Here is a 26292-nt window from a genome sequence, read left to right on the forward strand (position 1 = left end):
GCGTGGGTTCAAATCCCATTCTGTCCTTCTGGTTTGAAGTTGCAGAAGAGTTTTTATCAATCTCCAACCTCGCAGTACATTCCTGTGCAGAGTGCTAATCCCATTAACTCTTTACTGGGATTCTAGGTTTTATAGAACCAGCTAGCACAAACAAAGGCTGGCTATGTTACAGTTGCTTCACAGTACACCCGTCTGATCAGTGTGCCACTGCTCAGCTGTCGTTTTAAGGTAAATGATGTGTTTTTGCTCTCCCAGCACCCAGTCAGCCACCGGGTAAAGTGGTGTGGAACACATCGAACTCCAAGATTATACTGAACTGGGAGCAGGTCAAAGCCCTGGAGAACGAGTCAGAGGTCACTGGTTACAAAGTAAGCACCCAGACGCCTTGTTTTGTTAGAAAATTCTGTTCCGTGCCACGCCGCCATAATTCGATCTCGTCTTCTTCAGGTGCTGTACAAGAAGAATCGACACAGTCGCCCCAGCGTCATGGAAACAAACACCACCTCTGTAGAGCTGGCGCTTCCTACTGATGAGGATTATATTATCCAGATAAAGCCATTTGGTGAGGGAGGGGAAGGCAGCAGTAGCAGGCAGATCACCATCCCAAGGATACCAGGTCAGTGGAGAGCTAGTTAGTGTCTCCCTCGTGGCTGAGCTGAATAATCCCCTACCCTGCTGCTGTCTTGGCAGAACAGATTAGCTGCTCCAAAGCGACAGAGACTGGGGAAAAAATGTTCTACATTTGACATTTGTGTAATTACAGCTTCTACGTGACACCAAAAAGTATGTAAAGTAAAGTACTCTATTTAGAGTCCTTTCTGTGCCTCACTCTGCTGCTCAAGGAGTAAGATGAGAACATATTTTTGATATTTTTTTCAGCTCATAATTGCTAAAGCAGGTTGAAGAGACGTCTCTTTAATAAGAAAAAGGTGGAAAAAAACGTATTTCTCTCATAGACTAACAGCCTTGTTCTTTTCAACACCTTTTCCAGGCCCCAACGCAGTCGGCTCAGCATCCAAGGTCTCCACTCTATCAGCACTCAGCACAATAGCACTGTCTTTCACAGCGCGGACATCTTTATGACAAACGTCTCGCAGCAGGCGTTGCATCTGATGTGAAGACGGCGCTCCGGCAGAACGCAAACAAAGCCCACTCCGGTGTAACTAGATCCATTCATTTAGATTTTAGAAGCAAAAGGAAGACGCCGAAGGAAAAAACAACAAAAAAAGACCAAAAAAACCGCCATTGAGATAACAGGGAAGGGGTCCCCTTCAGCGCCCAGGCTAAGTAAAGGAGATTGACCGATGTCGTGACTATGTTGTTACCAAAGCAGCTTTCATAAGAAAAAAATAATCAGAAAAAAATGTCTTATATGCATTTTTTTGTATGACACGTTGAGCTTTTATAGATTTTCTTTTCTTAAATAAATTTAAAGTCTGTCTGGGCGTATTGGGTCAGAACATCTGCATGACAAGCAACATCATCAAATTTTCCAGTCTGGAGGTGAAGAATGTGATTTGACAGATCACCCTTTGTCTTCTAAAATAAGATACTACTTGTGACTTTGGTTCCAGCAGACCAAAGTGAGTTTTTTTCTTCATTTCTGTTTCTGCACTATTTAAAAAAAAAAAAAAAAAAAAAAAAAGCTTGTCTCAAAGGACTGCATCGACAGCTTTGGCATATGCTGCTATTAATCCCAGTTTGTAAAGAGACAACTAGCATTAGACTTTACATGTTAATGCTTTATCATTCTAGGAAAGTGGCTTTGGGTCATCTTGATATATCAGATAATCCTAATAGGCACTAAGCTTGGAAAGTTTTGTCAAAGCAGTCACATGAAATGTGAACACTGAAAGCGTTATGAGTTGCAATCATTCCTCCTGTCCAAAGATGGCATAGCTCCACTGCAGCCTCATGTTAGCTTAATCTACACTTGTGCTAAAGTCCGACATGAGGTTCTGGTCTTAGTTGTGCCATGCTCAGACCACACAATTATTTTAATAAACATGCTCAGTGTGTCACATTAAAAGATACCAAAGTCAGATGTTCTTATATGTTGCTTTTTTTTCTGAGTCCGAACATATTTGGAGGGCTAAATTATCAGCAAAAGCTAGCTTGATTAGCAAGCAAACCTAAAGTGTACAAGTATAACGCCCCTAAAACTGACCAAAATTAAACTATAACTACTTGGACAAGCTGTACCTCACAGCAAGTAAGTTATAGCTTGTATCCCAACTGTATCCTTTTTTTTATGATAATCCTACTCAGAATTCTCTCAAAACCCACCAACACCTCAAACATGGTTGAGGAATCCAGTTCAGTGACTGAATTAGCGAAGGTGAAGGCTAACTGGCTGCTTGGCCAGGCCACATCCCTAACTTTAATCCAGAAACAAAATCCAGACATGTAAGCTATGAAAATAGTTTGCCCCAAATACAATTTTTATAAACTGTATACCAAGCTTTTTAAATAGCAGCTGTAAAGAAGTTAACTGAATCACTCTAGTTGAGCATTTTAACACAAAAGTCTATTAGAACGTACTGTCTTTTGGAATCAGCCTCAAGTGACCATTGAAGGAATTGCATGTTGGTTGTAAGCTATCCAATATGCAGCAATAGTTTTTTGTCAGCTCTCATTCACTCAACTGGCTAAAACATGCCTCATAACCTTGCTACATCTTTCTGGCCATGGTACTTTCACGCTAATATCCTATAGTCTTAACCTAGCACTGACTAAATGTTTTTTTGATGTGCCAGTTCCCCTGTTTGTGTCTCCTTGCTGTGCTGCAGCAGTTTTACTGCTATGAAGACAGAACAAACCTCCACGCTAATAGCTGGACTTTGCTAACTGTAGAATGCTAAAATGTCACATATGTTTCTGCTGAACTCTAGAATTCAGTCTAGGACCACAGATCATACTGCAATTGCACTTGGAAGAGATTTTAAACAGCTGGTACGGACAGAAGGAATGATCACAGGGAGCAATAACTGTTTATTTGTATAGCGTGAGTCTAAATCCCATCATCCTCGATGCTAAAGCATTAGCATATTAGCATGCCACGTTTTTGGTGCCAGTCCCTTGAGGGGTCGGGTTACCCAACAGCTCCCAAAATGTCGATGAAGTACTTAAAGCCATCCACGTGATAATTACCGACTTTGTAACCAGATGTAACATCGAGCTATCGTTGAGAGCTTCTCCCCTGGGTTCCTCTATCATGGCCGTTTAACAGTAATGGGAACCAGGACCCTTGTGGCTGTCTCATGCTCCTCATTCTTTAAGTTAGCCCTGTGTCTAGAGCTATTCTTTGCCTTCTGTGTGCCTCATCATATGTTCAAAATCCTCAGGTCCTTAAAGAGCCTTAACTTATCATATGTATATCAAAAACATTAGAAACATAGGACTATGAAGCAGCCGTGGTGATGTTTACATGCAGCTTTGTGGATAGAAAACTGTATGTAGTGAGGGGGGCCAGCATCCTATTTCTGATGTTACAGAGGTGAGTTTGAATGGCATTCTGCTGTTTCGCATGGGATATTGGCAATATATGAGGCCTGGTGCATTTTTATAGGTGTGTATTCTTAATAAAAAAGACAATGCTGCTGATCTTTTCCTTTTTCCCATCGTCTCCTGATGCCATGTGGGGCTGCTGTGCTACGCAGAGTACAGTGCAGTCTGTATGTAGCTTGTAATCCAGTTAAGTAGTTTGTAGTACGTTGAAGGGAAGTGTACTGTAGGCTACTGGGTCTTGCTCAGAATCATGCATCGAGAAATGTGTAATATACTGTTTTGTACACTTCAGATCATTTATATAAAAGAACCTTTCTAAAGAGATGATTTACTTGGTTTTTATGTATCAACTCTGTTTCATACTGTAGCTAACTGTTGCTCAGCATGACTGTAATTTGTCCTCTCTTACGTCCATTTGCAAAACCGACTGAATGGCTTAAGGACCGTACAAGGTTCGTGCATCTGATAAGTTTGTGTATACTGTGCGTGTACCATGAAAACAGAACCACGATCAGCCCGATGTCTATGCTTCTGTCTCAGTCAGCCCCTCTGAGATGTGCTGGGTCTTCTGCTCATATACGCGCCACAGGAGAGTTTCTTCTGTTGCTGTTTGTTGTTTATACTGTGTTAATAAAGATTACCGATTTATAGAACAATGCTGAGCGCTGCTGGTGCATCAATATGATATCGGCCTGCATGACATATTGCAAGAAAGTGCCCCTCTTGAACTCTTTTCTGTGATACACCTGCACCATTTCATAGGTTTTATTACAACGTGTCCTGAAGGCAGGTAAAATACTAGGAGGACTTCATTCAGTGTAGTGCAGTCAGACTCGGGACATCTTCACACTACAACTATGACAGAATGTGCCAATAGCACTCATCATTAATACTAATAATCTGGAGAAGAAGCACAGGAATTTTAGATCTCCATATTTAGCAATCAGTCTCTCTTTTCAGATATTCCTTAGCTCAGAATGTGTTTTTATCTCTGTCGATTTTCTCTTGAGAAGTGCCTTCTTCCATGCAAATAGCTGCATTTTTATCTTTAAGCAGATTTTTTGTTTTGCCTGAATATTCTCAGATCTCTATCTGCCTCTTCATCCCTGCCCAGACTAATTTTTAAAACTCTGGACTGTAACAGAAATATTAACGAATGAGTGCGACGTTCGTGGCAACAGCTGTGTGCAGATCAACAATGGATAATATAAGGAGTGCGGAGAGAGTATGACCGTGCAGCGTTTAAAGCGTGGAAGTACTGACATTACTTTGAGTTTGATTCCGTAAAAAGTGACAAAAACATTAGCGTCCGCTGTTCACTGCGTGGGAAGAAAACTTCTTTTTACAGCGAAAAAACCCCTAAACTTCCGAGCAAGCACCGAGTACGCTACCACGGAATGGGAAATTCACAGACAAACTCGCGGATTCTTCCACTGACCGCTGCGGCACACCTGCACCAGGGCAAACATCCGCCTGCTATTCAGGTGAAAATAGAGCAACAGAACCGCTAGTCTTTGATTTTATTTATTTGCTGCTGTGTTTCACTTGCATTTATTTGAAAGTTTAAACACAAAAAATATTTTATTTTATGTGCTGGAATGTGCAGAAAATAGGTTTAAATGTTAAACAAATTTCTTCCAGTCAGAGAATGTTGCATATAATTTAATTTTTGCTTGATGCATAAAGTTAAAAGATTAAAACTAATAAAACAAGTTTTAAAAAGAGACTTTTCCATTTGATTACATTTTATATGATGGATTATGCAGAAAAAATAGAATTAGGTTGAAAGATCTATTGCTTTATCACCTATTCAGGTTGTAAATCGTTTTTAAAAAGTAACTAAGTAACTAAGTAATTAATTACTTTTGAAAATAAGTAATCATTAAAGTAACAGGATTACCTTTTTGGGGAAGTAATCAGTAATTAGTTACTGATTACTTTTTTCAAGTAACTTGACCAACACTGCTCACAACTATGTAAAATCAGTGGCTGTCCAGTGATTGCACTGAATTCTTTTCCAGTCGGTTACCTGCAGTAACCGACTGGTTGACCAGAGGTTGACCGTGCAAGACCCTCAACCTATGGGTGACAGCAGCTGACTGAAAGTGTCCATGGCACAGCAGTAATTTTAGTCATGCCATGGTCTCCAACCACTGTTTTCCCTAGTGTGGCTGTAGCTTAACTGGTGACTGTGATAAGGCTGAATGTGTAGCCATGAATGAATGTGTAACTGTGATAGCCCTGTAATGGACTGTTAACCAGTCTAGGTAGGAGGGGGAAAAGAAAGAAATGTAGGTTTTTGCTAAATAACAAAAACAATTACACAAATGACAAATCTGCAGCACTTGTGTGATGCTGTCATGATGGAGCAAAATTTCTGAGGAATGTTTCCAGCAACTTGTTCAAAGAATTAAGACAGTTCTAAAGGCAAAAGGGGGTCTAACTCGATACTAGCAAGTGTAACTAATAAAGTGTCCAGAGATCGTGCATATGTGTGTTTATATATATCCTTGGACAAACAGTCTAAAAACAAGAATGATGAAGGAATTCTGCCATCCAAACCCTCTTCTCTTTATATCTCAGAAAGGGAAAACATGAAATGTCTCATATCTCATGTGGAGAAATAACCAGAAACACAAACTGTAGACTGTATGTGTGAATTGGGCCCTGGCCCTTTAAATAATATAATATACAAAATTGTTCAACTGAATGATTGCAGCACATTAAATCTGGGTGTTTTAGAGGTCAGCCTATCCAAACAGGATTTTGCTGGTCTTCCTGAGAAGGTGAGTGCACGCAAATCTAAATTAGCAATATATGTCACATGAATTTTTGAGATTTATAAATAAGTACTCCAGTATTCATCAACTATCTGGTTTGTGCATAGTGAAGGATTTCAAACGTCCGATATCTAGCTTTGGTGCATTAATATACAGTATCTCAAAACTGGATACATCAAAGACAAAGTTAATATGCAAAGAGATTGGGGAAAAGACTTTCAGTGGATTAAATATTAGAATATTGTGTAAATGTTTCATGGATGGACATCCAAAGTTGGGCTTTTTCAGCGTCCAGTCTTGTTCGTTTACAGAGATGTGTCAACAACAGATCCGTCAAAGGTCCAGTGTGCATTCTTCCGTATATTGTCTGTATCTGTGATGAATACAAAGGTATCACTGCCTTAGATCATACCAGATTTTAGGACTTTTATTCCAGTAATGGAGGGTGAGTCTGTCTTATGTTAGTTTCAGGCCACCCTAGAAGGACCAGCAGCTGTGAAAATAGCTGGATAGATGAATGTACTGAATCATGCTGGAAAAATTTTATTTTTTCCTCCTAGTTCAAATATTTTTATATCAGTGTTGCACAGTTGCCAAGGCTCTGCCTTCTGCTGTTTTGTGTTACCCACTTTATAAGATATATCACTAATAGGAATAGCTATTACTTTATTTGTGAAATTCTTTCAGGCATTATCAAACACTATTAATCTATTACCTCTAGCTGCTTATCCAATATTAAGGATGCCAGCTCAGAAACATGGAGCAGGAGGTGGAGTATGCCTCAGTCAGATCATCAGTGCATTGCAGGCCTAACAGAGAGAGACAGCCAACCACACAATCACACACCCTTATATCCACACATATGGACAGAATCACCACTTAACCTGACTTTGGAGTGTAGGAGGAAGCCAGAGTCCCCAAAGGCACCAGGTGACCTTGACTGTTTAGCCTTCCTGCTAACCACTGCACCAATCAAATACCAGTGACAAATAAATATGTATTTTGTAGAGGACTGCATAATAGTTATTCTTGACATACTTTACATGGACAAATTGATTTCACCTTCTAGCAGCACTGACATAGCTCTAAGCGGTATCCATTATTCATTCGTTATTTATTTTGAGTAAACTGTGCAGACCTAGATCCTTCAATTCCCATTATCCAACATGTTATTGTCACTTCAATTCCAATTCTAATCATATTAGCCCTTAATAACAAAAAAAGTCTCCTCAAGTTGCTTTATATTAAATATTGAAGGTAAATACCCTCCAATAATACAGTGAAAACCCCAACAATCAAACAGCGGTAATGCGCGAGCACTTGATGAAAGTGGGAAGGAAAAATTCCCTTTTAACAGGAAACCTCCAGCAGAGGGGCGGCCATCTGTTGTGACCAGCTGGGGGTTAGGGGAGGAAGACAGGATAAAGACACGCTGTAGAAAAGAGCCAGAGACTAATAATAACTAATTATTAAATGCAGAGTCGTGTATAAAAACCACTGAAAGGTGGAGGCTCCGCCTCCCATCCTACTTTTAAATACCATAGGAACCACAAGTAAGCCAACAGTCTGACAGCAACGTGCTCTATTGGGGTGATACGGTACTGATTAATCAAGACCTGCAATGAAACCTTATTATAAATGTGCATCTGGTAAAAAAAAAATCAAGGGGGTGAATTAAGACATAAGTGGATTTCTGTAGCAGCAGTGATAGACTCTGGTATGGGAAAAGCCAGAGCGAAATAAATAAATAAATAAATAATAAAACTGGGACACAGCCATAGTTATCTACCCATCATGGGCAATTAGAAAAAAAAACAATCTGTGCAATGAGACTGTATGTAGGGAAAAGGAAAAAGAAGTATTTTGACTTAACTGGCTTTCCATACCAGCAAAGGCAAAACTATTATGACTTGTAAACAATATGAAGACATCATGCAGGTGTTTCGCAGGCTAATATAACCTGATTGTATTCTGTGTGAAGTACCAAGTGATTTTTGAAGTTCAGTGAAAATGTTGAGCATGGTTCTTTGGTTTCAGAAATCCACTAGGTGGCACTAAGAGCACCCAGAAACCCACTGCAGCCCACTTTTTCTGCATGTACTGAATGTGGCCACAAGATGGCAATACAGACCAAGGCTGTTTCCATCATATTCACTCCAGCAAGAATCCTTCACTACTCTGGTGTTACAAAAGAAGCCCTTTATTTCACAAGCTGAATTGTAAATGTATGGAAATATTCAAGTAACAGAAGGGGAAGAACAAACCAAACATTTCCTCAAGTTCCAAAAAGAAATCCCTCTCCCTTCATTACAGAATCAGAGACAGTGTTTGAATCATACTGAGACATTTATTTATGCATGTATGTTTTTTTCCATTTAGACTGAATGCAAATACAGCAAATACACACCACCAAGCACTAGGGGGATGTAGAGCAAAAGGCAGTGGAGACTTGGAGGTGGAGGCTTTACAGCAGAGCAGTTTGATGGTCTTCACAGAGGGGAAAAAAACCTCACATCCGTGATCCATACTGTGCTGGTTTTCTAAAGTTAATGGGGCCAAAAACGTTCGTCATCTCGTTGAGGACCAACATTTCAGATTCAGAGAGACTCCTTTTCTCGCTGCCTTCAAAGTCATATTCTTTACAAGACAGTAATTCGCTTTCAAGACAGCTCCTCTTCACCTTGGGTGGAGAGGAGAGGTCGTTCCTCCATCTGCCTCGTGGTGATTAAGAGCACTTTCAGGCGCGCACTGATAATTGCTCCCGCGGCTCTTAACATAAGGCACCCATTCGTGTGACATTTCTATTGCACCGCTGTCCTTCGGGTTCTACTTACTGCCTCGTCCCTCACCTAAAAACACATCTCTGCTCCTGTCAGTTTCTACAAAGTGTACAGGCTAATACACAGAAGTACAGATATTTATATATAAATACAGGTCCTCCATCCTCCAACTCGCCACCTCATTACACAGCTTCTCTCCCGATGCCTACAGTTGTTTCTTTTCCATCAGTAGTGTGTCCAAACCTACAGCAAAGACAGGCTTTTCCCCCCAGCAGGTTACAGTACATGTGCTGCAAATCATTGCAAGCAAGTGCCTTCTCAACAGTCCAGTGTCATATGACCAGGTAAAATAAAACAGAGCAAAACAGAATATACAAATCATCAGTTTTCTCCTGTTTTCCACAGACACCACCAACAGCAGGTCAACAGGTTCAAATCAGGGCAAAGGGAGGATTAGATGAAGAGGGCAACAAAGCCATGGTCACAAGTGTTGGAAAGATTCCTTCGAATGTCATTTTACAACTCCGTGTTGTTGGTTTTGGTTACGCTTTGATACACACGACAGTTCACAGTTTTCTCCCTTTAGAGGACACAGAATAAGAAGAATGTCTGCTTATTGCAAATCTCACAAGCAGTGCGCTTCACTGCTTCAGGTAACAGTAGCACGAAAAGTTAACAGTGACAGCGGGGACACAGGCTAACACGGGTCGGGCTCCATTAGAGGGATTTGTATGTTTGATAGCTGATGCATAGTATAGTATTAAAGGTCACCCAGAATCGATGGATATACAATATGAGACAACCAGCACGCTGTGTGGGTGGAGGCCACTTAACGCATGACATACTATACGCTTTGTCTGTGATGCGAAACAGGGAGGAGCTCACTTTGACCACTCCTATAAATACAAACTCATAAACCACAACTTCAAAAAGTTAACCTGAAAACAAAACAAAAAAATGAGAGAGAAAAAGTACCCTTGTTAATCTTGTGTCTTGAACTCTTCAGGCTGTGTCTGCAAACATGCGTGCACAATCCAAGAACCAGTCGCTATTTAAAGAGCTGCTATGATGAGTGGTTTTATATAACAAGCTAATCAAAAGAAAAAACTGACTCTGTAGTTTCCTTAGCATGTTAGCCCCTTTCAGCTCACTGTTTTGGTTCACTCTTACACCTTTTTACAGCATGGTTTACGCTGCTTTTAATAAATCCTCGCGCTGCTACCGTCTAAACATGAGCCTGCAGGTAGGTTAGCAAAGTTAGCAAAGTGAAGAATTTTACAGCAAAACAAAATCCCTGAAGAAAAAAAAAAGAAGAAACAAATCATACCAGCACTATAAGAGTGCCGACAGCGATTAAGTAATGGAATTGAATTATTAGCTTGGTAGAAAAAGAGCTACAAATAAATGCTAATTCGTGCTAATCTGGCTGTTTGCTTAAATGCTAACACGTTCATTATCACAGATGTCTAAACGTGAAACTAGACAGATAAGACTGTCATCATGTCGCCATATCATAATTATTGGGGTAAAAAAAAATCTCGATAGCAATATTATCTCAATAAGTAAAAAAAGTTTTTGACAGTTTAATGATGATAGCAATAATGCTATTGTTTAAATTTTACCATAGCTGTTAAGTCAGAGTAGTGATTTTTTTGCAAAAAAGAAAGTCAAAGTACAAAGTACAGAGATGACAAAAGTCTAACTATAACTGTACAAATACACAAAAAAGAGCAATTACATGAATATTTATGCTGTTATAATATGTGCATTGCTAACGCTATTAATATTTTTTACTTTATTTTTTACTGCTAACGTCGATTTTGTAGTTTGGGCTTGTTATGCTCTTTAAACGTGGCCAACATTAGTAAATCACAGCTGGTGGCTGTGATGTCAACATTGACATTTTGCAGCCCAACTTTACAATCTGGAAAACCGGCTCTTAGTTTGGAGCCAGCTGATTACAGCTCTGTCAGGGAGAATTTACAGCATGTTCACACATAAAGGCTGAAATGTCCAAAAACACAAGAGTGTCAAACAAACTCTGCTTCCCAATGGAAGTCAGTAAAGCAAGTAAGGAAAAAAGAAGTAAATATATATCACAAATAGAATATTATTTATATTTAAAATTTCCTCTGAAAACCCTAAAACTGTGACCAGCATCTCTTTGTGTTGGTGGTGAGCTGACAGCAAAACAATAACAGTGAAGCTGGACGAGGACAGTGATGCTTGTGTGTTGAAGACTGGGACCAGTTCCAGCTGTCCTCTGAACAGTTAGTACAGTCTGTCCACCATTCATTGGCCTCATGTATTTTACACTTTCTCAACGGTCCTCATTCCCACTTCTCCGGGCTTCCAAAGGCGGACATATTCATGTGTGTATTTTTGTTTTGTTTTCATTCCCCCTGCTATTTTTAATTGAATCATGCAGATTATAATCTTCTGATATTATACATATTTCATAAACAAGCAAACACTGAACATAAATTAGATCCTCTATAGATAAAAATGTAAAAAGCTAATAAGACAGCAGTTGATTATACTGAAGGTGGCATGGCTAGGAGATGGCCAACAAGCAAAAAAGGCTGGCTCTTGCCACTTTGGCACCTCCCCATCCCTACCCATACTACCAGCATTGTCCCCATACTTTCTCCCACCCCTCCTTTTCTCTAATAATAACAGCAGCACGGGGTAGACGTGTGACCCTTAAACACAAACTGTGAGAGGTGACACCTCACTGGTTCAAACGAGCCAAAACATGTTACATTAAATAATATGGAAGAAATGTGTGAAATCTTCCAATCGAAGATTTTTCCTCTTTCCACTAGAGGGTGGAGGGCTGGGATCGGCCGGGACGGGATGGGAGGCCGGGTCGGATCAGAGGCCAGTCACAGTTGGTACGTCTAAAGGGAAAGGAGTGGAGGTCTACTGCTTCGTGGAACGCAGTCTGTTGTCGTGTTGGTGTGTACACAGTGGGGTAGAAAGTCCTCTTATCGGGTTGGTGGCATACTGCAGGGCGGGGCAGGAGACACACAGCTGGAGGATCCTCTCCTGTCCCCCGTCTCAGGAGCCACCATGTTCAATCAGGACTGCAACCACATGACAACACATACATAAAAAGATGTTTCATGCTCGTGAGCATGTATAAATCTGTTTTTCTTCTCTTTCTGCTCCTTTTTCTTTTCTTTTTAGTCATTTTGGGGTCTGTCTGCCACTGAGTTGCATTGCTTTGAAGTAATTCTGCACCTTTGTGGCCATTTCTCTTTGTACTCATTTTGCATCCCTCGTTTTATGTCTGCACATATCAATTTTACATTTATAGTCGTTTTTCTCATTTGTGGTCATTTAGGACCTCTTTGTAGTTGTTTTGCATTTTTTGTGCTATGTGTAGTCACTCTACATTAATACACTAATTTTGCATCTTTGTAGGATTCGTCTCTCCTTTTTGTTCATTTAAGATGTCTTTATAATGGTTTTGTATCTCACTACATCCCACAGAGAGCTGAGCCCTTTTCCCACGGAGAACGTTTTACAAACTGACTTTTTTGGTTCCAGAACAGCTGATCAGTGTTACTTCAGTCAGCTCTGAGTTCAATCACCCTCAGTCCACGTGAGTAGAGAAAGAACACCATTATCAATGGCGCTACAATACCAGGATTCACCATAGCATTTATTAAGTAATTTTATCCAGTCATGGCAGAAATATTCTATGAGTTTGACAGAAAATAATCTACTTTAGTGTTCCCCAGTATAACCATTTATAACTTCATCTAATATCAGCCTTCACTGATAGATGATGCCTCCCATCTGTATAGCACAGCCATAAATACCAAGAGTTAAATAATAGTATCAAATTTAACAACAACAACAACAACAACAAAAAACAGGACAGGCAATATTTTAGTATAGTTTTCGGAGGATGGGCCATTTTCCATAAGGAATACAGATCATGTTGGGACCAAATAACCCACTATGAAGAGATCCAAACAGACCCAGACAGGATGAACTGGCAAATAACAGCCCAACTGGATGTGGAGCTGATCTGGTTTGAATCTTTAATCCTTATCTGTTTTAGGACTCAGTACTCTGACCTGTTTGCTGAGCCAGAAAAGCTGAGATTCCATCATCTCAGGGTTAACATACTCAGAAGTGATAAAAGTGATTCCTGGAAGAGGCTGGAGGTACATTTTCATCTCATTTTAGCTATTTTGCTTTCTTTTTGTATCTATTCTAGTTCCATTTGTTTGATAATGTTCTGCATCTTTTGTAGGCGTCGGGTTTATTACTCTTTTCTTCTCAATTAATATTTATTGTATAGTTTGATGTTTTGTATCTGTATGTAATATCTTTCTTTCTGTTGGTTGACATTTTGCATCCCTGTGTTACTCATGGTTATTATGCACATCATTTAGCATTTAATTTATGTCTTTGTATATCTTTTTGTGCATATTTTGCATCCCTTTGTAGTACTTTTGCATTTTTTGGTAGATTTTTCTGCAACAGTAGAAGAGCTTTGTCGTCTCATTATAGCCATTTTCACTCTTTTTTGTCATTTTGAATCACTTCATATCACTTTATGTGTCTTTCTGTCATATTTGCATCTTACATTTCTAACTTCCTGCCTCCGTTTGTAGTGTTTTGGCGTCTCTTTTTAGTTATTTTAACAGTGCTTTGAATTTTATTCTCTATAGTAATTTGGAACAGTTTTGCATCATTTTGTTTTCATTTCTCCTTTGTAATCTGTGTGCATCTTTGGCAAGTCTAAACCACTTTGTATCTTCTTGGTCATTTGGTCTGAATCTGTAGTTGCATTTTTATGTAGGTACTTGGCATTTCTTTAAGGTAATTTTTCATCCTTCTATAGTCCCGTTACATCTTTACAATAATTTTTTAATATATAGTTATTGTCATTTGGCATCCCTCTGTAATCCTCTGTTATCTCCTTTGTAGTCATTTTGTATCTCATTTTGATGTCTAGTTGCTTTATTTCTCTCGGCAGTCATTTCCCAACTGTTTATAATTGTTTTGCATTTCTTTGGATTAGCTTTGCACCTTAGTGGCCCTCTGTACTTGTTCTGTGTTTTGTAATCATTTGGTTAACTTTCCAACAAAAAACCTTGAGTCTAAGCAGAGGCTCTGTGCCTGTCAAGTGCTTGAAGTAATCCTTAAAAAGTACAGAGTTCTTGTAACAAGAGATATTTACCTCTGCTTTCTGTTGTAGCTCCTCAGTGGGCGACTCTGTTTCCCTGATAACCACTGCTTTTGTCACCAGCATGTCAGGATGCTGCTGCTTTGCCTCTTGGATTGCCATGGCAAGTGCCTGGGGACATAAAAACCATCAACACCTGTGTCGTAACCCTCTCATCCGAACTCCTATTGCTTTGCGAGGGTTTCTGTGAACAGTGTCTCTCACCTGATGTTGGTCCACATCATCATCTCCCGTGATTATAATCCTCTTCTCGATCCTGGTCTCTGAGTAGCCTCCTTTCACAGTCTGTTGAATAAAGAAAGAATGAAATTTAATGAATCATATAAAATGACACACAAGAAAAAGCAGCAGTGTGTTGTTATTGTAGTCGATTTTATCCATGTCCTCCTTCCAAAAATCTCTCTCCAATTTACACAGATCCATTCAGTTTATTTAGTGTGAGACTTAGCTTTTTTAACTGTTAAGTGATATGAAACTGGCGTCCTGTAAAACTAAACGTGTCTTTATGCACTAAAAGTCTTGATAACGTGGAAACACACTGAATCATGTTGTCTAACAGTAATTCAGTCCTAATAGAGCTGCAGGGAATAATGATTTGTACTATTAGTATTCATGTAAAGCCTATCAGAGTCGATCACCTTATGAAAATATATTGTTAACATATTAAATACAGTTTCCTGTTATTAATTAAGAAGTTAAGAAGTTAGGAAAATAAAATATATTTGATCTTCCACTCCAATGCATCTATAAGGACGGGTAACACAGACAAAGATGTGATGGCGCTGACCTAATGCTTCGGCCATCAAACTGTAACCATAGGAACTCATGAAGTGTTACCTTGGTAACTTGTGTCGTGGTTGCTGAGGTAACGTTCTCAGCAGTGATGGTCAGCGGGGACACAACAGACTCTCTCCCCTGGGTGCTGGCTTTTACCTGCAGCACAGTCATTAGAGAGCAGTTATACACAAATAGACGGAGCCAACGGCAAAAACATGCTCGGACACAACGTGTACCGCTCTGCCAGCCTTGGGGGGTCTCGGCCTCCTGGGATGTAAATCAAAGATCTGAAATCTGTTAACCGTTATCAGAGTTTCTGTGCACCAGATGCCCTGGTCAACAAAACTCTCTTTATCAGCTGTTGGTAATAATACAAGCCACTGACAATGCTGATGTGTGCAGCAACAATTTGCTTTCTCTGCGTTATCAAAAAAAATATATTCACTAACAGCTGTTCTTGTAATGATTTCCCATAGAAGTACATTCTTTGTAGCTTTGCGCCTAATAAACCAGTGAGTCTCATCATAGTGGACTGTGCATAACAACAAAAATCAGCTCCATTTTCTTGAATAACAGTTGGCAACGGCAGTCCTTGTTCTGCTCTGCAACGCCGCTGCACCTGCTGCAGGTACTCCAGCAATTAGATTTCCAGAGCAGAAAGTTGCTAGCTGTAGCCACACCAGTAAGAAAGCACGAGATGGGATGTGTCAGTGGTAACCGATTAGCAACAACTGAACTTTCAAAATAAGAGCCAGAAAATTGGTCACTGATAACATTTTTTATGCCAACTGTTACTGAACACAACTGTTATTTCTATTAATGAACACTAATGTTTTTAGCCAGCCATGCGTGTCATGTGGTATTTCAGTCAGTTTCTATCTCAGCTGGACGATGACCACACATAGAGTACACACAGCCAGGATGGTGTTAACAAACCAGGGGAGTGGAGGGCACCCCGATTTGAAATATATCTGTGTATGTGTCAATTACTCTCTGTCTCTCTTCATTTACACCGCCTACAGAACTTAGCCATCTTTGAAATGTCTGTTTAAACAATTTAGCATAACGCTTAAATGTAATAATAAGGGTTCGTTTCATCACATCAAGTGAGACATGCTGATTGGTCACACAGCCTTGAGTAGTTGTTTTAGTACTTGGCCACATATTTAAAACATCAAGCAAAACTCTAAGTCCAGCATTTTCAGGACTTTGACTTGGACAGAAATATAATGAGCATCAAGAAAAAACAGCTATCACTGCTGGTAGAATGTAAATGTTGGAATCAACAGACTATATTACAAAAAAACACGTGAATCTGAATGTGGTCCTGCAAACAGCTGCCTCGTGTAACATTATTCATTTCTACAGTCATTCAGCAGGATATGAAAGTTCAACGCAAGAAGAGAGGAAATCAGTGGACAAATCGCTAGGGTTTCTCACTGTGGACACACACACACACACACACACACGTACTGTCCCTTTGCTCCTCATCAAAGATACTTACAGGAGAGCCATTTTCTTTGACGGCAGCAGGAGCCTCCTGTGGGCTGACGACTTCATAGTTCTGAAAAAGAGGAAATGGCCTTATTAACAGTCTTTAATGAGCTTTTTAAATACAATCTGTGATCGCACAAAGAAGCATTAGTGCATATTTAAAACAGAATAGTGTGGTTTTGTTCTCTGCTAATTGTAGTGGATTTAACATTGCACTTTGAGGAGTTTGATTTTACTTCCTTTTTCATAGAGTTTACATTTCAATTTTTCACATTTACATTTTGAACATGAAATTCAGATTTTTCTGATTATCAGTTTGATGTCTCGCATGGGTGCAACTTATTTTGGTTGTTTTTAATCACATCGTGAGTCTTTTCACAAATTCATGTAAAACACATTCGTACAAAGGTCTGGAGTACTCTTGCTTCAAAGAAATCTTAATGAAGCATCCAGGATACTTTATTAAGATGTTGTTTTGAGACCCTACTGCCAGTCGAACAACAAAAAGAGACAACAAAGTCTTGGCTAAAAAGTATCTTTTTAGTATATTATAGAGACAACATATATATGATGAAATGAGGCTGTTCACACAGCAAACATTCTGACACTACAGCAGGAACATAATGGTCATATTCAAAAAGCTGAATTAAGGCTGCTCCTCAGTTAATGACAATGCCAGGGCTGGACCTCCACAACAGACATTTTGGCATGTCATAACAGGACAAGCGGCTATAAACAACATAACGAGCACCGTCACTGAGCTGCTTCATGGTGTCACTGCTGTTTGGACAATTTATTCTAATTTGTTTGTTTCACCTGTTTTTCCTGTCGAGTCAAAAAGCCTGCGGTGAAAAAGACCTGCTGTTAATGCTGCCTTACTGTCTTTATTTATTTATGTCATTAGATACAGTGAAAGCAATCTAAAGCACATCACACGTGTCTGCTGGTGAAGTTCTGCTGTTTATCTCTGTGACGCACTACACTGACTCGTTAAAAAGAAAGTGATGAGGGCTGATTTACTGCTCCATCAAATCCAAGTCAACATGTTTTACCTTTAACCAACAGTGTTTGTGCTGACAGCATCCATTTCATCATGGATATATACAAGGTAATATAGAGAAATAAGAACACCAACCCCTGTACACCCCTGTACTCAAACAGTACATATGGATACAGTAAAGGTAATATAAAAATAGATTTAAGTACAGCATTGTGCTCAGAAACAAGTATTGCTTTGGCATTTTAGCAAGAATAACTATTTTGTGCAGGACTTTTGTATAAAAGGTGAAGTTTTTCACTCTTCTGCAAAATCCTTCAGTTACCAGATATTTGAGGGATTTTATTAAATGTATTAAATGTACAACGGTTCAATGGGACTTCAAAGTGAGCTTTTCATGAGCCTTCATTCTTCATTCGAGGGCATCTCTTGGTAGAATTGCTAGTGTGTTCAAGATTATTGTCTCACTGAAAGGTCTCATTCCTTTTTAAGGTCAGCTCAGGTAAATTACAGTGTCTTCCAGCAGACATGAATCAGCTAGCAGCTAAATGCTAGCTGCCCAGTCCTTGATGTCACCAAAGTGACAATATTTTCCATCACCATATATGGATGGCATGAGAAGCAAGTGGTTAAATAAAAACCGAAATTTGATTCATTTATCTAGCAGATTGTTCAAAAAGAACAGCAAACACATTCTTCCCGGGAACCTCCCAGTCGCGTCGAATAATTCTTTGTGCCACAGAAAGTGCTAGAAACATTCCTCAGAGATTTACATGACAGCATCATCCAGTAGCTGCATGTCCTTGATTTCCTGTTCCACCACATCGCAAAGGTGTTCCATGGGATTGAGATCATGTGACTGTGGAGGGCATTTGAGTACAACAGACTCATGATGAAGTCATGTTGGTGTGCATGGTGCACTATCCTGCTGAAATGCAGCCATCAGAAGATGTGGACATGGCCAGTAAAAATACTCCGGTAGCCATCACACCACCACCAGCAACTATTCATACCAGGCAGGTTGTAGCCATGCTTTCGTGTGGTTTACACTCAATTATGACCCTGCCATGCAAATGTTGCAGACCTACAGACCAGGCAACACTCTTTTAGTGTCCAGTTTTAGTGAGCCTTTGGAAAATGTAGTTTCCTGTTCTTAGCCGATTAGAGTGGTGCTTGGTGTGATCTTCTGCTGCTGTAGCCCATCTTCTTCAAGGTTTGATGTGTTGTGCATCCACAACACATGACTGGCTATTTGAGCCATTGTTCCCTTTTTATCAGACATCAACAAAGCAATTTTGTGTAGAGAACTGCTGTTTCTCTCTTTTGGACCTTTCTCTGTAAACCCCAGAGATGGTTGTGCAGGAAAATCTAAGCAGATCAGTTTAAATATTTTTATATCCCTAATGACATTCATTTTGATGGTGTCCTAACTAGAGCTTTATATCCAAAGTTTTGCATGTGACTGATTTGTTTTTATTCCTTTAAAATGTGAAAAATGACAAGTTTGTTTTTATGTGTCATTCATTTCCATTATTGTTCTGCTTTAAAGAGGCTGCTGGTGTATTTTCATGACTATACGTGATTAACCGTTTGTGAAAGCAAAATAAATTGTCCTACAGTGCTCTGTCGGTGCTTTGCAGACAGCTGCTGAGCCTTTGTGCTTTTGTTTAGAACCCAAGCTCAACAGACAAAGCATGTCTCCCTCTGCTGGCTGTACAGTGTCACTGCTGAGGATCTGTGTCTGCCCACGAATGACGTCAGTCCCCAGTTTCCCTGAGACGCATACATGCACACTCTGTACTGTGGCTTTCTCTGACATCTTTGAAAATGTGACTCAATGCTGATGTGGCACTTCAAAGGCACCCTCTCTACATCATTGCCTGAGTTCATCCACACTATTAGCTGAATGGCTAAAGAGCCCAGCAATGATTACATTTTAATAAGGCTCCTGTGGGACAGCCAGCCGGCACTCAAATCTCTGCCTCCGGAGATGAATGGGATTCGCACCTGCTTTCATCATCCTCATTAATACACTGTCAATACTTTAATCACTTCATAATGATGCTATTATTCTATCCGTGTCTGGGGAATATGGCCATCATGTCACTGCAGCTCAAAGAAGACACTTCTTCCTCTAATCAAGCTCTGTACAAATAAGAAATTCTTAATCGCGAGTCACTTTGATGGCGACTGTTGGAACTGATCCTCATTTCCTCTTTCTGCCAGTCCCGTAGCCCTAATTCTTTAGCACTCATCTATAAGTATTTAAAGTACTCATCATATTCAACCCAACATTTCCTAAAGAAGTTAAAAAAAAGTAAATACACATCCAAAGCCCAGTATCTAACATGTTATAAGTTAAAGCTGTGCAAATAAATAAATGTAAAGCCAACAGCACCTTCCATGCTGACTGGCATGGAGGTTCTTGTAAAAAAAAAAAACAACCCTAAAATTGTACATTTTAAAGCAAAGATTTTTACACTTTAGAGGTGCAGGTCGGTGGATTATGCTGCTTTGTACACAGTCAGGACTAACCATAAGATAACAGTCTATTGGCTGTGGCTTTGGTGTTGTTTTAGGCCAAAGTCACACTGGCATAGTGACTGGCTGGCGATCACCCATCAATCACAGCACGCTAGAAATAAGTAAACAGTTGCTGATGGTTGCTGAAATTCACTGTGTAATCGACTTCTGAAGCCCAGTCACATATGCCTAGTGGCTCTCAGTGAACCCCAGTAACTTTTATAAAATGAACACCATGTTGTATTAAATAAGGCTTGAAACATTAAACTTACAGGTAGGTTTTCCTGTATACTTACATACACACACAGCATTTTAACACCCATAGAAAATTACCAATCCAAGTTCTTACTAAGAGGTATAAGAAGTTTAACGGTATTGGGTGCAGTTTGCTGAACTCAAAAAGACTTCGATGTTGACAGATAATCTGGTCCACAAAGAGCGCACAATAATCAAGGATACACATTTTGATCATATTGTCTGATCATGTTTAGGTTTTTTAAAATTATACATGACACCTCACACAGACTATAGTGCTGTTGTTTCTACTGCTTTTGCGCTCGGTTTACCTGTGGAGAGACATTAACGACGTTGGCGTGGGCTTCCGATCCATTTGTGTGCGTCTCCGTCTTGCTGTCGGCTCTTTTCAGCTTGTGGGCCACGCTCACCGTGTTGGGGTCTTTCTTTGCCACGGGAGGCTGCGTCGAACACAAACAGTACAATACAGTCAAAGAGCAGCAAGCGATTTGCTCACAGCAAGTCGCCTGAAGACTTCAGACCCATTCTTGTAAGCAGCATATTAAACAAAAGAAAGCAACCGAGCGATGTTAACTTACAGGAACAAACTGTGAAATGCATTTTTATTAGTCTGGATGACAACGTGCAAGAGGTGCAATAAATTCAAAGAAACACCAACAAAAATAAAATGGGTGAATTACAATTAATACATAAAAAATGAGTAGAACAAAAACTGAACTCAATAAGGAATCAATAAAACTTAAGTAACACATCATGGTCCAAAAATAAATAAAAAATACAGCAGGGGGCTACTGAAGTCCAGCCAGGCAGGGTGAAGCCAGTGGGTGATGATGGCGATGAATACGTATAAATGCGTTCGTCTGTCTACCTCATGATGCATTCCCTCCTCAGGAAGCCTCTCCTCTATGGGAGACTTGTCCCGGGAGCCCATTAGACGGGCAGAGTAGAACCTGGAGGTCTCCTCAAAGTCCTCCCGGCCCACCTCTGGCTGTCGCTCCCTCTCTCCCAGTTCGGGCACACCCTTAGAAAAGTCCTCGAGGCCCGAGTGGAGGTCAGTGATGACAGTGAAGTCGACCTCGGCCTCCAGGCTGGACGTGGAGCTGACCGTCATGCTGGAACACTTGCGTTCGATGCCCAGGTGGGTTTCCTTCATGCACGTCACGGTGTCTCGTTCCTGCTCCTCCTCCGAGGCTATGCTCGGCTGAGGCCTCCTCTCCCCAAACTCCTTCTGGTGCAGGTACAGACACAGGATCAAAACTCTGGCATCGCACAGCTACAGTGTTTTAAATGGAGATGGCAAGGAATGGGAATCATCGATGTTATGGAAGCAACTTGCTACACAAGCTAGCCATCATCCATTAGTTTGCAAAGCCCTGTTGAAGACCCTGAGAGGAAATTTTTTTGCCATTGCATCCTTGACGTTTTGACAGTGAATGTGATGAGGGCTGGATCTGACTGTGGACCGTTTTTTGCGAATAACTTCTAACTTCAAAAAACCGACCCGGCTTCAGAGATAGTGGTGTGCATATTCCATCTAGCTACAACTACCTAATAAACTAGCTACTATATGTTTCCTTAAACAAACAAGCTTACTAACAATAGCAATGCAACAGCTAGTCTTCTGCTAATATAAACACACGACTTTTCTTATATCCAAAGCTCTGACAGTCCACTTACAGACTCACTCTCGTTCCTGAGTTTTGGTAAAAGTAGCAACTTAAACGTCACGTACATTGATAACAGGTAGTAAAAGCTGTGTGTTTGATTTTTAGATGTCGGGGGAGACCGCTGCAGTCAGGTATGAGACATGCATCGAGGGAGGAAAAGAGAAAAAATCGACAGAGCATATGAAGGGTGGGTTCAAATACAAATGAATAACCTTGAAGTCAGCAAAAGGCTCTTCATATATAGCAGGAGTAGAGACAGGCTCCTGCAGAGGGAAGCAGAGAAAAGAGCAGAGAGAGGATCTCAGGGTTAGCACAAGCTGGAGTGGAGTGTGGACTGACTGACACAGCAGTGATTGACTGGGGTCTGAAGATATGAGCCCAGTGGGGTTCTGTGCACAAAATATTGCAGCGTAAACCTAAACTGGGATCCTGAAGGGTCCAAATGTAAATACAAAACACAAACAAACTAGTAAGTTTGTGCTATCATTAACTCAAACCCAAGTTTAGGTGAGAAATTCAGCCAGACCCAATTCAAGCCCGCTGGTTCTGACCAGTCAGATCCAGTCAGGTTCAGAATGGATACCAGCACAAATTTCAAGGACTGCTCTACAGTGACAAAAGCAAACAGCAGTAGAAGTTTAGAGGACAGAAAAGCAACAACGATATCTACAGCCATTTGTTGTAGTTAGCAGAGGCAGGGCAAGAAAATCATGCACTTTGTATAACGAGCAGGTTTCTGGTAGTAAGAGCAGCCACTCATCCACTAACTGAGAAAGTGTTGCAATGGTTCACCGTGAATTTAAACACAAATACAGTCGAATGATGTTGTTACATTTCTGATAAAAAGTTTTAAAAAGGTGCTGTGATGCATTTCAAAGCCTGTCAAAATGACTGGGAGAGTGGGTCCACGTGTTTGGAGGAGCACCTTAATATTTTCCCAGCCCCCCCTCTCCCACTTCAATCAGATCTTGTGATTGTCACTCGCCAGTGAGGTCTGTTCGCACACTCAGAGCTATGCAACACCTCTCTCCTCATGCCTGTTTAATCCAATATATGCAAGAGCTTGACTCAGATGAAAAGGTGGGGAATGATGAAAGCTGTCATGTCTATTCACTCCAAATTCCTTTCATTCCGGTGCCAAACACGTGCAAGCTCCCAATGATACCAACAGTGAAATGAAAGCAGCAAATCTGACTGTGTCAGGCACTGAGCTGTGGTGTCTGTCTGCTTGCTGCCTGCTGGGCTTTCACAGTTGGAGGAACTGGTGTGTTTAGAACACCGCTGGGCTTTCAATCCAGGTGAGGGTAAATGGAAATAATGCAACGCATGATTTCTGATTTATTACCACCCATGTGAAGGATCCAGCGACAGTTTGTAAATTCTGCGTTGTTTTTTTTAAGGGTTATCAGTTTGATGTGGTTCCTCAATCTTTTGCGCACAAACCAATTCTATACTCCATTTATCTCTAATTTTGGAAGATATTAGCTCTCTAACAAAGTAATGGATGACAGTACACCCCCACCCCCTCCTTTCACAAATGAGTGATTTAATTTCTAACGTTCATATGCAATAAATCGCTTGTTTTGTATTTCCAGCTTGGAAATGACATGGAGATGAGCATAAATCATCGGAGCGGCGGTAATATGTGAGTCTGCCGCCCTCTGACAGAGAACAATGTGAGCTGGGAGGAAATTTCAGGTTCAGCTGCTGAAAAAGATGAACCAAAACACCGAAACATGACTTTTCTTTTTGCGTGTGTGTGTGTTTAAACTTTCACAGCCAGTGTTGAGCTGTACAGATTTGCCAGACAGTGTGGTGCATGTCACAAGGCAATGGGAGGGGGGGATAAACTGGACTGCCTTATGGGAAAATGTCCACACTTTTTGACTGCCACAAGACAGAGCAGAGGTACGGCTCCGCCTGCTCTTCATGCAGGCACGAACAAGGCAAGATGGATGAGTGTTTCAAGTCATTGAAAACGTAGAAAAAAGAAAAATGGCGTGCTCATGCTGAAGTCTGTCTGAAGCTCATGCTTTGTTTCCAATGACTGAATAGCAGATGCCAAGAGGAGTTACCGAGTGTCTCTTTTTGGCCGCGTCCAGGCTCGGCTCCCTGCTGGCGTTTCTGCTGTTCCGGAGTATTAGCACGGACTCTCTTGCCTTCTGCGTTTTCACCGGCGGCGCTGGAGGGGCCATTTTGGGAAGCCCTGAAACCTTTGAGCTGAATGACTGGCTTTCCGCGAACACTCTACCAGACTGAAAGCTATCGTCTGGATGCTCGATTTTAGCAACGCCCTCCAGATCTGACGCGAACGCTGGATGAAAGTTGGAACCGTCGGTCCAGCTGAGGTCTGAGGATCCCTCCGGAGAGCCAACCGACCACCGGTATTCTCTTCTGATCCCCCGTCTTGGATCGTCCTGTCCCGTCCGGTCCCTTTCGTCCTTGGACGTGACGCTCTTCGAACGCTCCGGCTTGAGAGGAACAATCCTGGTGATTTCCGACTGGTAGCTGCTGCTTGACAGTCGGTGGAGAGACGTCCTCTGACCTCTGTCGCCCAAGAAACCCTCAACATCCTCTCCTCCAGAGCTACTGACCTTTCGTTCATGTGTCCTGACCTGTCGTAGTTTAACCTCTGCTAACTCTTTGTTGTCAATGAAGCCTTTCCCTCGCACCTTCAGCACACACTCTCCTTTAGACCCTGAGAATGAGCTATCATGCTCTATCTTTCCAGGTCCATTCACTGAGCCTACATCGACATCTGCTGTCCCAACAAGGCTCACTTTTTTCTTTACCTGCTCTGCTCCTTGGGTGGAGCCCTCCCTGCTTTCTCCATCTACTTTACCCTCTTGTTTGCCGTCTTTATAGACCCTGACCAGCTGATCCTTTTCTAAACCCTGATCATCTTTCATCGTTGCCACTGGGGGCGACTCGCAATGATTTCCTCTCTTAGGTGCTGTTTCTGCGTTGTTGTCTGAGTCCGAGCCCTCGTTTTCGTCTTCGGTGGAATCGCTTCCTCCTTTCCTGTAGACGAGCTCTGTGGGCATTCCCAGGTTTAAGCTCTGGGGTCTCCTCTTTTTCCTTGGTTTAGAAGCCGTGCGCTCCTTCATGTGCCGCAAGCCCGGGGCTGCATCGCTGTTCGCCTCAGGGTCTGAGGCTCGAGCTGGTTTGCTTTGAGATTTGTCTTGAAACGAGTCGGCATTCTCAGATAATTGGATCACAAAACGCCGAGGCTCAGAGCATACATCTGCCTCTCTGGACGATTTTGTTGATGGAAACTCATCAATATGGCTTTTCATTTCTTTTCTGTCATACCCTGCTACCTCCTTATGCATCATCTTGCTAACATCTATCTCTTTTTCCAGACCCTTTTTCTCCCATGAGGAATCAGGTGTGAGAGATTTGTTCTTTTCTTCTGCCTTCCAGTCATGGTCTTGTTGATAAGGTTCTTGTTTTTCAATCAATACCCACTCCTCTGAGCCCTACATGTTGGTATAGATTAAACACAGTTAGACAAGCACAGCTACTGCAAACAATCAAATCTAGACAAGGACTTCAATCCAAGAAAAGGGCCCAAAATGTACATATTGAAGTTATGGTGAACATTGGTATTACCTATTCAATATGCATTTCTTTAAAACGGTAAACAAATCACCAACCGAGCACCACGGGCAGACTTCTGTGCTGACTCGGGTCAGCCGGTCTTGACATTTATTTAACCCAAAAACAGTCATTGAAATTGGGCTGCGTTTAATTTGATTTAGTCTAAATTTAGTCCAAAATGGATCTCCCATTTGGATCACATGTAACCCTGATAGACTCACATCAGACACTGCAAAAACTTGTTGAAAAGATGTAAAGTAATAACAATAATATTCATTTAAAAAGACAAACTTATCAGATGTTGCAACAACTTTGAGTTCAAATTGTCTTTCAGGCTGTTGAAAAGCCTCGTCTTTAGATATACTCCCACTAAATCTACAAAACATCACATTTATTAGCGGAACAAACGAGTTTAGTCATTTTTTTATGTTTAACAACTAATTCTGGGTAAATGTAGACTTTTTTCTAAGGAGTAAAAAAATGGCTGACTGATGGTCTTTGGAGGAATTTAACATAAACAAGGCCGTTTTTAGAAGTGTGGCAATAATTTTAAAAAAAACTTTAAGAAACACAAAACTCTAGTGAGTGTAGAATAAAACACCCGTACTATAGCTTGGATACAATAGCTTCTTAAGGCTCAGTGCCTTTGCTAATTCTAAGTCAGACTAGGATAGCTGAATAGGGCAAACAAAGTATCCTCACTGCT

General features: G+C 40.9%; 2 protein-coding genes across 5 annotated transcripts in view; one reads left to right on the forward strand and one right to left on the reverse strand.

Moving 5' to 3' along the window:
- Nucleotides 1–4169, forward strand: part of cntn4 (contactin 4) — a 189733-nt gene extending 185564 nt beyond the window's left edge. For both annotated transcript variants that reach the window (XM_063474784.1, XM_063474785.1), the window contains exons 21-23: nt 256–368; nt 448–616; nt 992–4169. In XM_063474784.1, the coding sequence (XP_063330854.1) occupies nt 256–368; nt 448–616; nt 992–1083 (374 nt within the window). In that variant the 3' untranslated portion in view covers nt 1084–4169. The remainder of the gene's footprint in view (nt 1–255; nt 369–447; nt 617–991) is intronic.
- Nucleotides 4170–8614: 4445 nt separating this feature from the next.
- The window catches only part of LOC134628116 (band 4.1-like protein 1), a 95267-nt gene continuing 77589 nt past the window's right edge, over nt 8615–26292 (reverse strand). For all 3 annotated transcript variants that reach the window (XM_063474788.1, XM_063474786.1, XM_063474787.1), the window contains 9 exons: nt 24062–25465; nt 22199–22249; nt 21188–21547; nt 20631–20759; nt 16555–16614; nt 15111–15206; nt 14478–14558; nt 14268–14384; nt 8615–12153 (listed from right to left, as the gene is read on the reverse strand). In XM_063474788.1, coding sequence (XP_063330858.1) covers nt 12148–12153; nt 14268–14384; nt 14478–14558; nt 15111–15206; nt 16555–16614; nt 20631–20759; nt 21188–21547; nt 22199–22249; nt 24062–25465 — 2304 coding nt within the window. In that variant the 3' untranslated portion in view covers nt 8615–12147. The remainder of the gene's footprint in view (nt 12154–14267; nt 14385–14477; nt 14559–15110; nt 15207–16554; nt 16615–20630; nt 20760–21187; nt 21548–22198; nt 22250–24061; nt 25466–26292) is intronic.

Source organism: Pelmatolapia mariae, linkage group LG5 (genome assembly GCF_036321145.2).
Source record: "Pelmatolapia mariae isolate MD_Pm_ZW linkage group LG5, Pm_UMD_F_2, whole genome shotgun sequence".
Taxonomy (NCBI): Eukaryota; Metazoa; Chordata; class Actinopteri; order Cichliformes; family Cichlidae; genus Pelmatolapia; species Pelmatolapia mariae.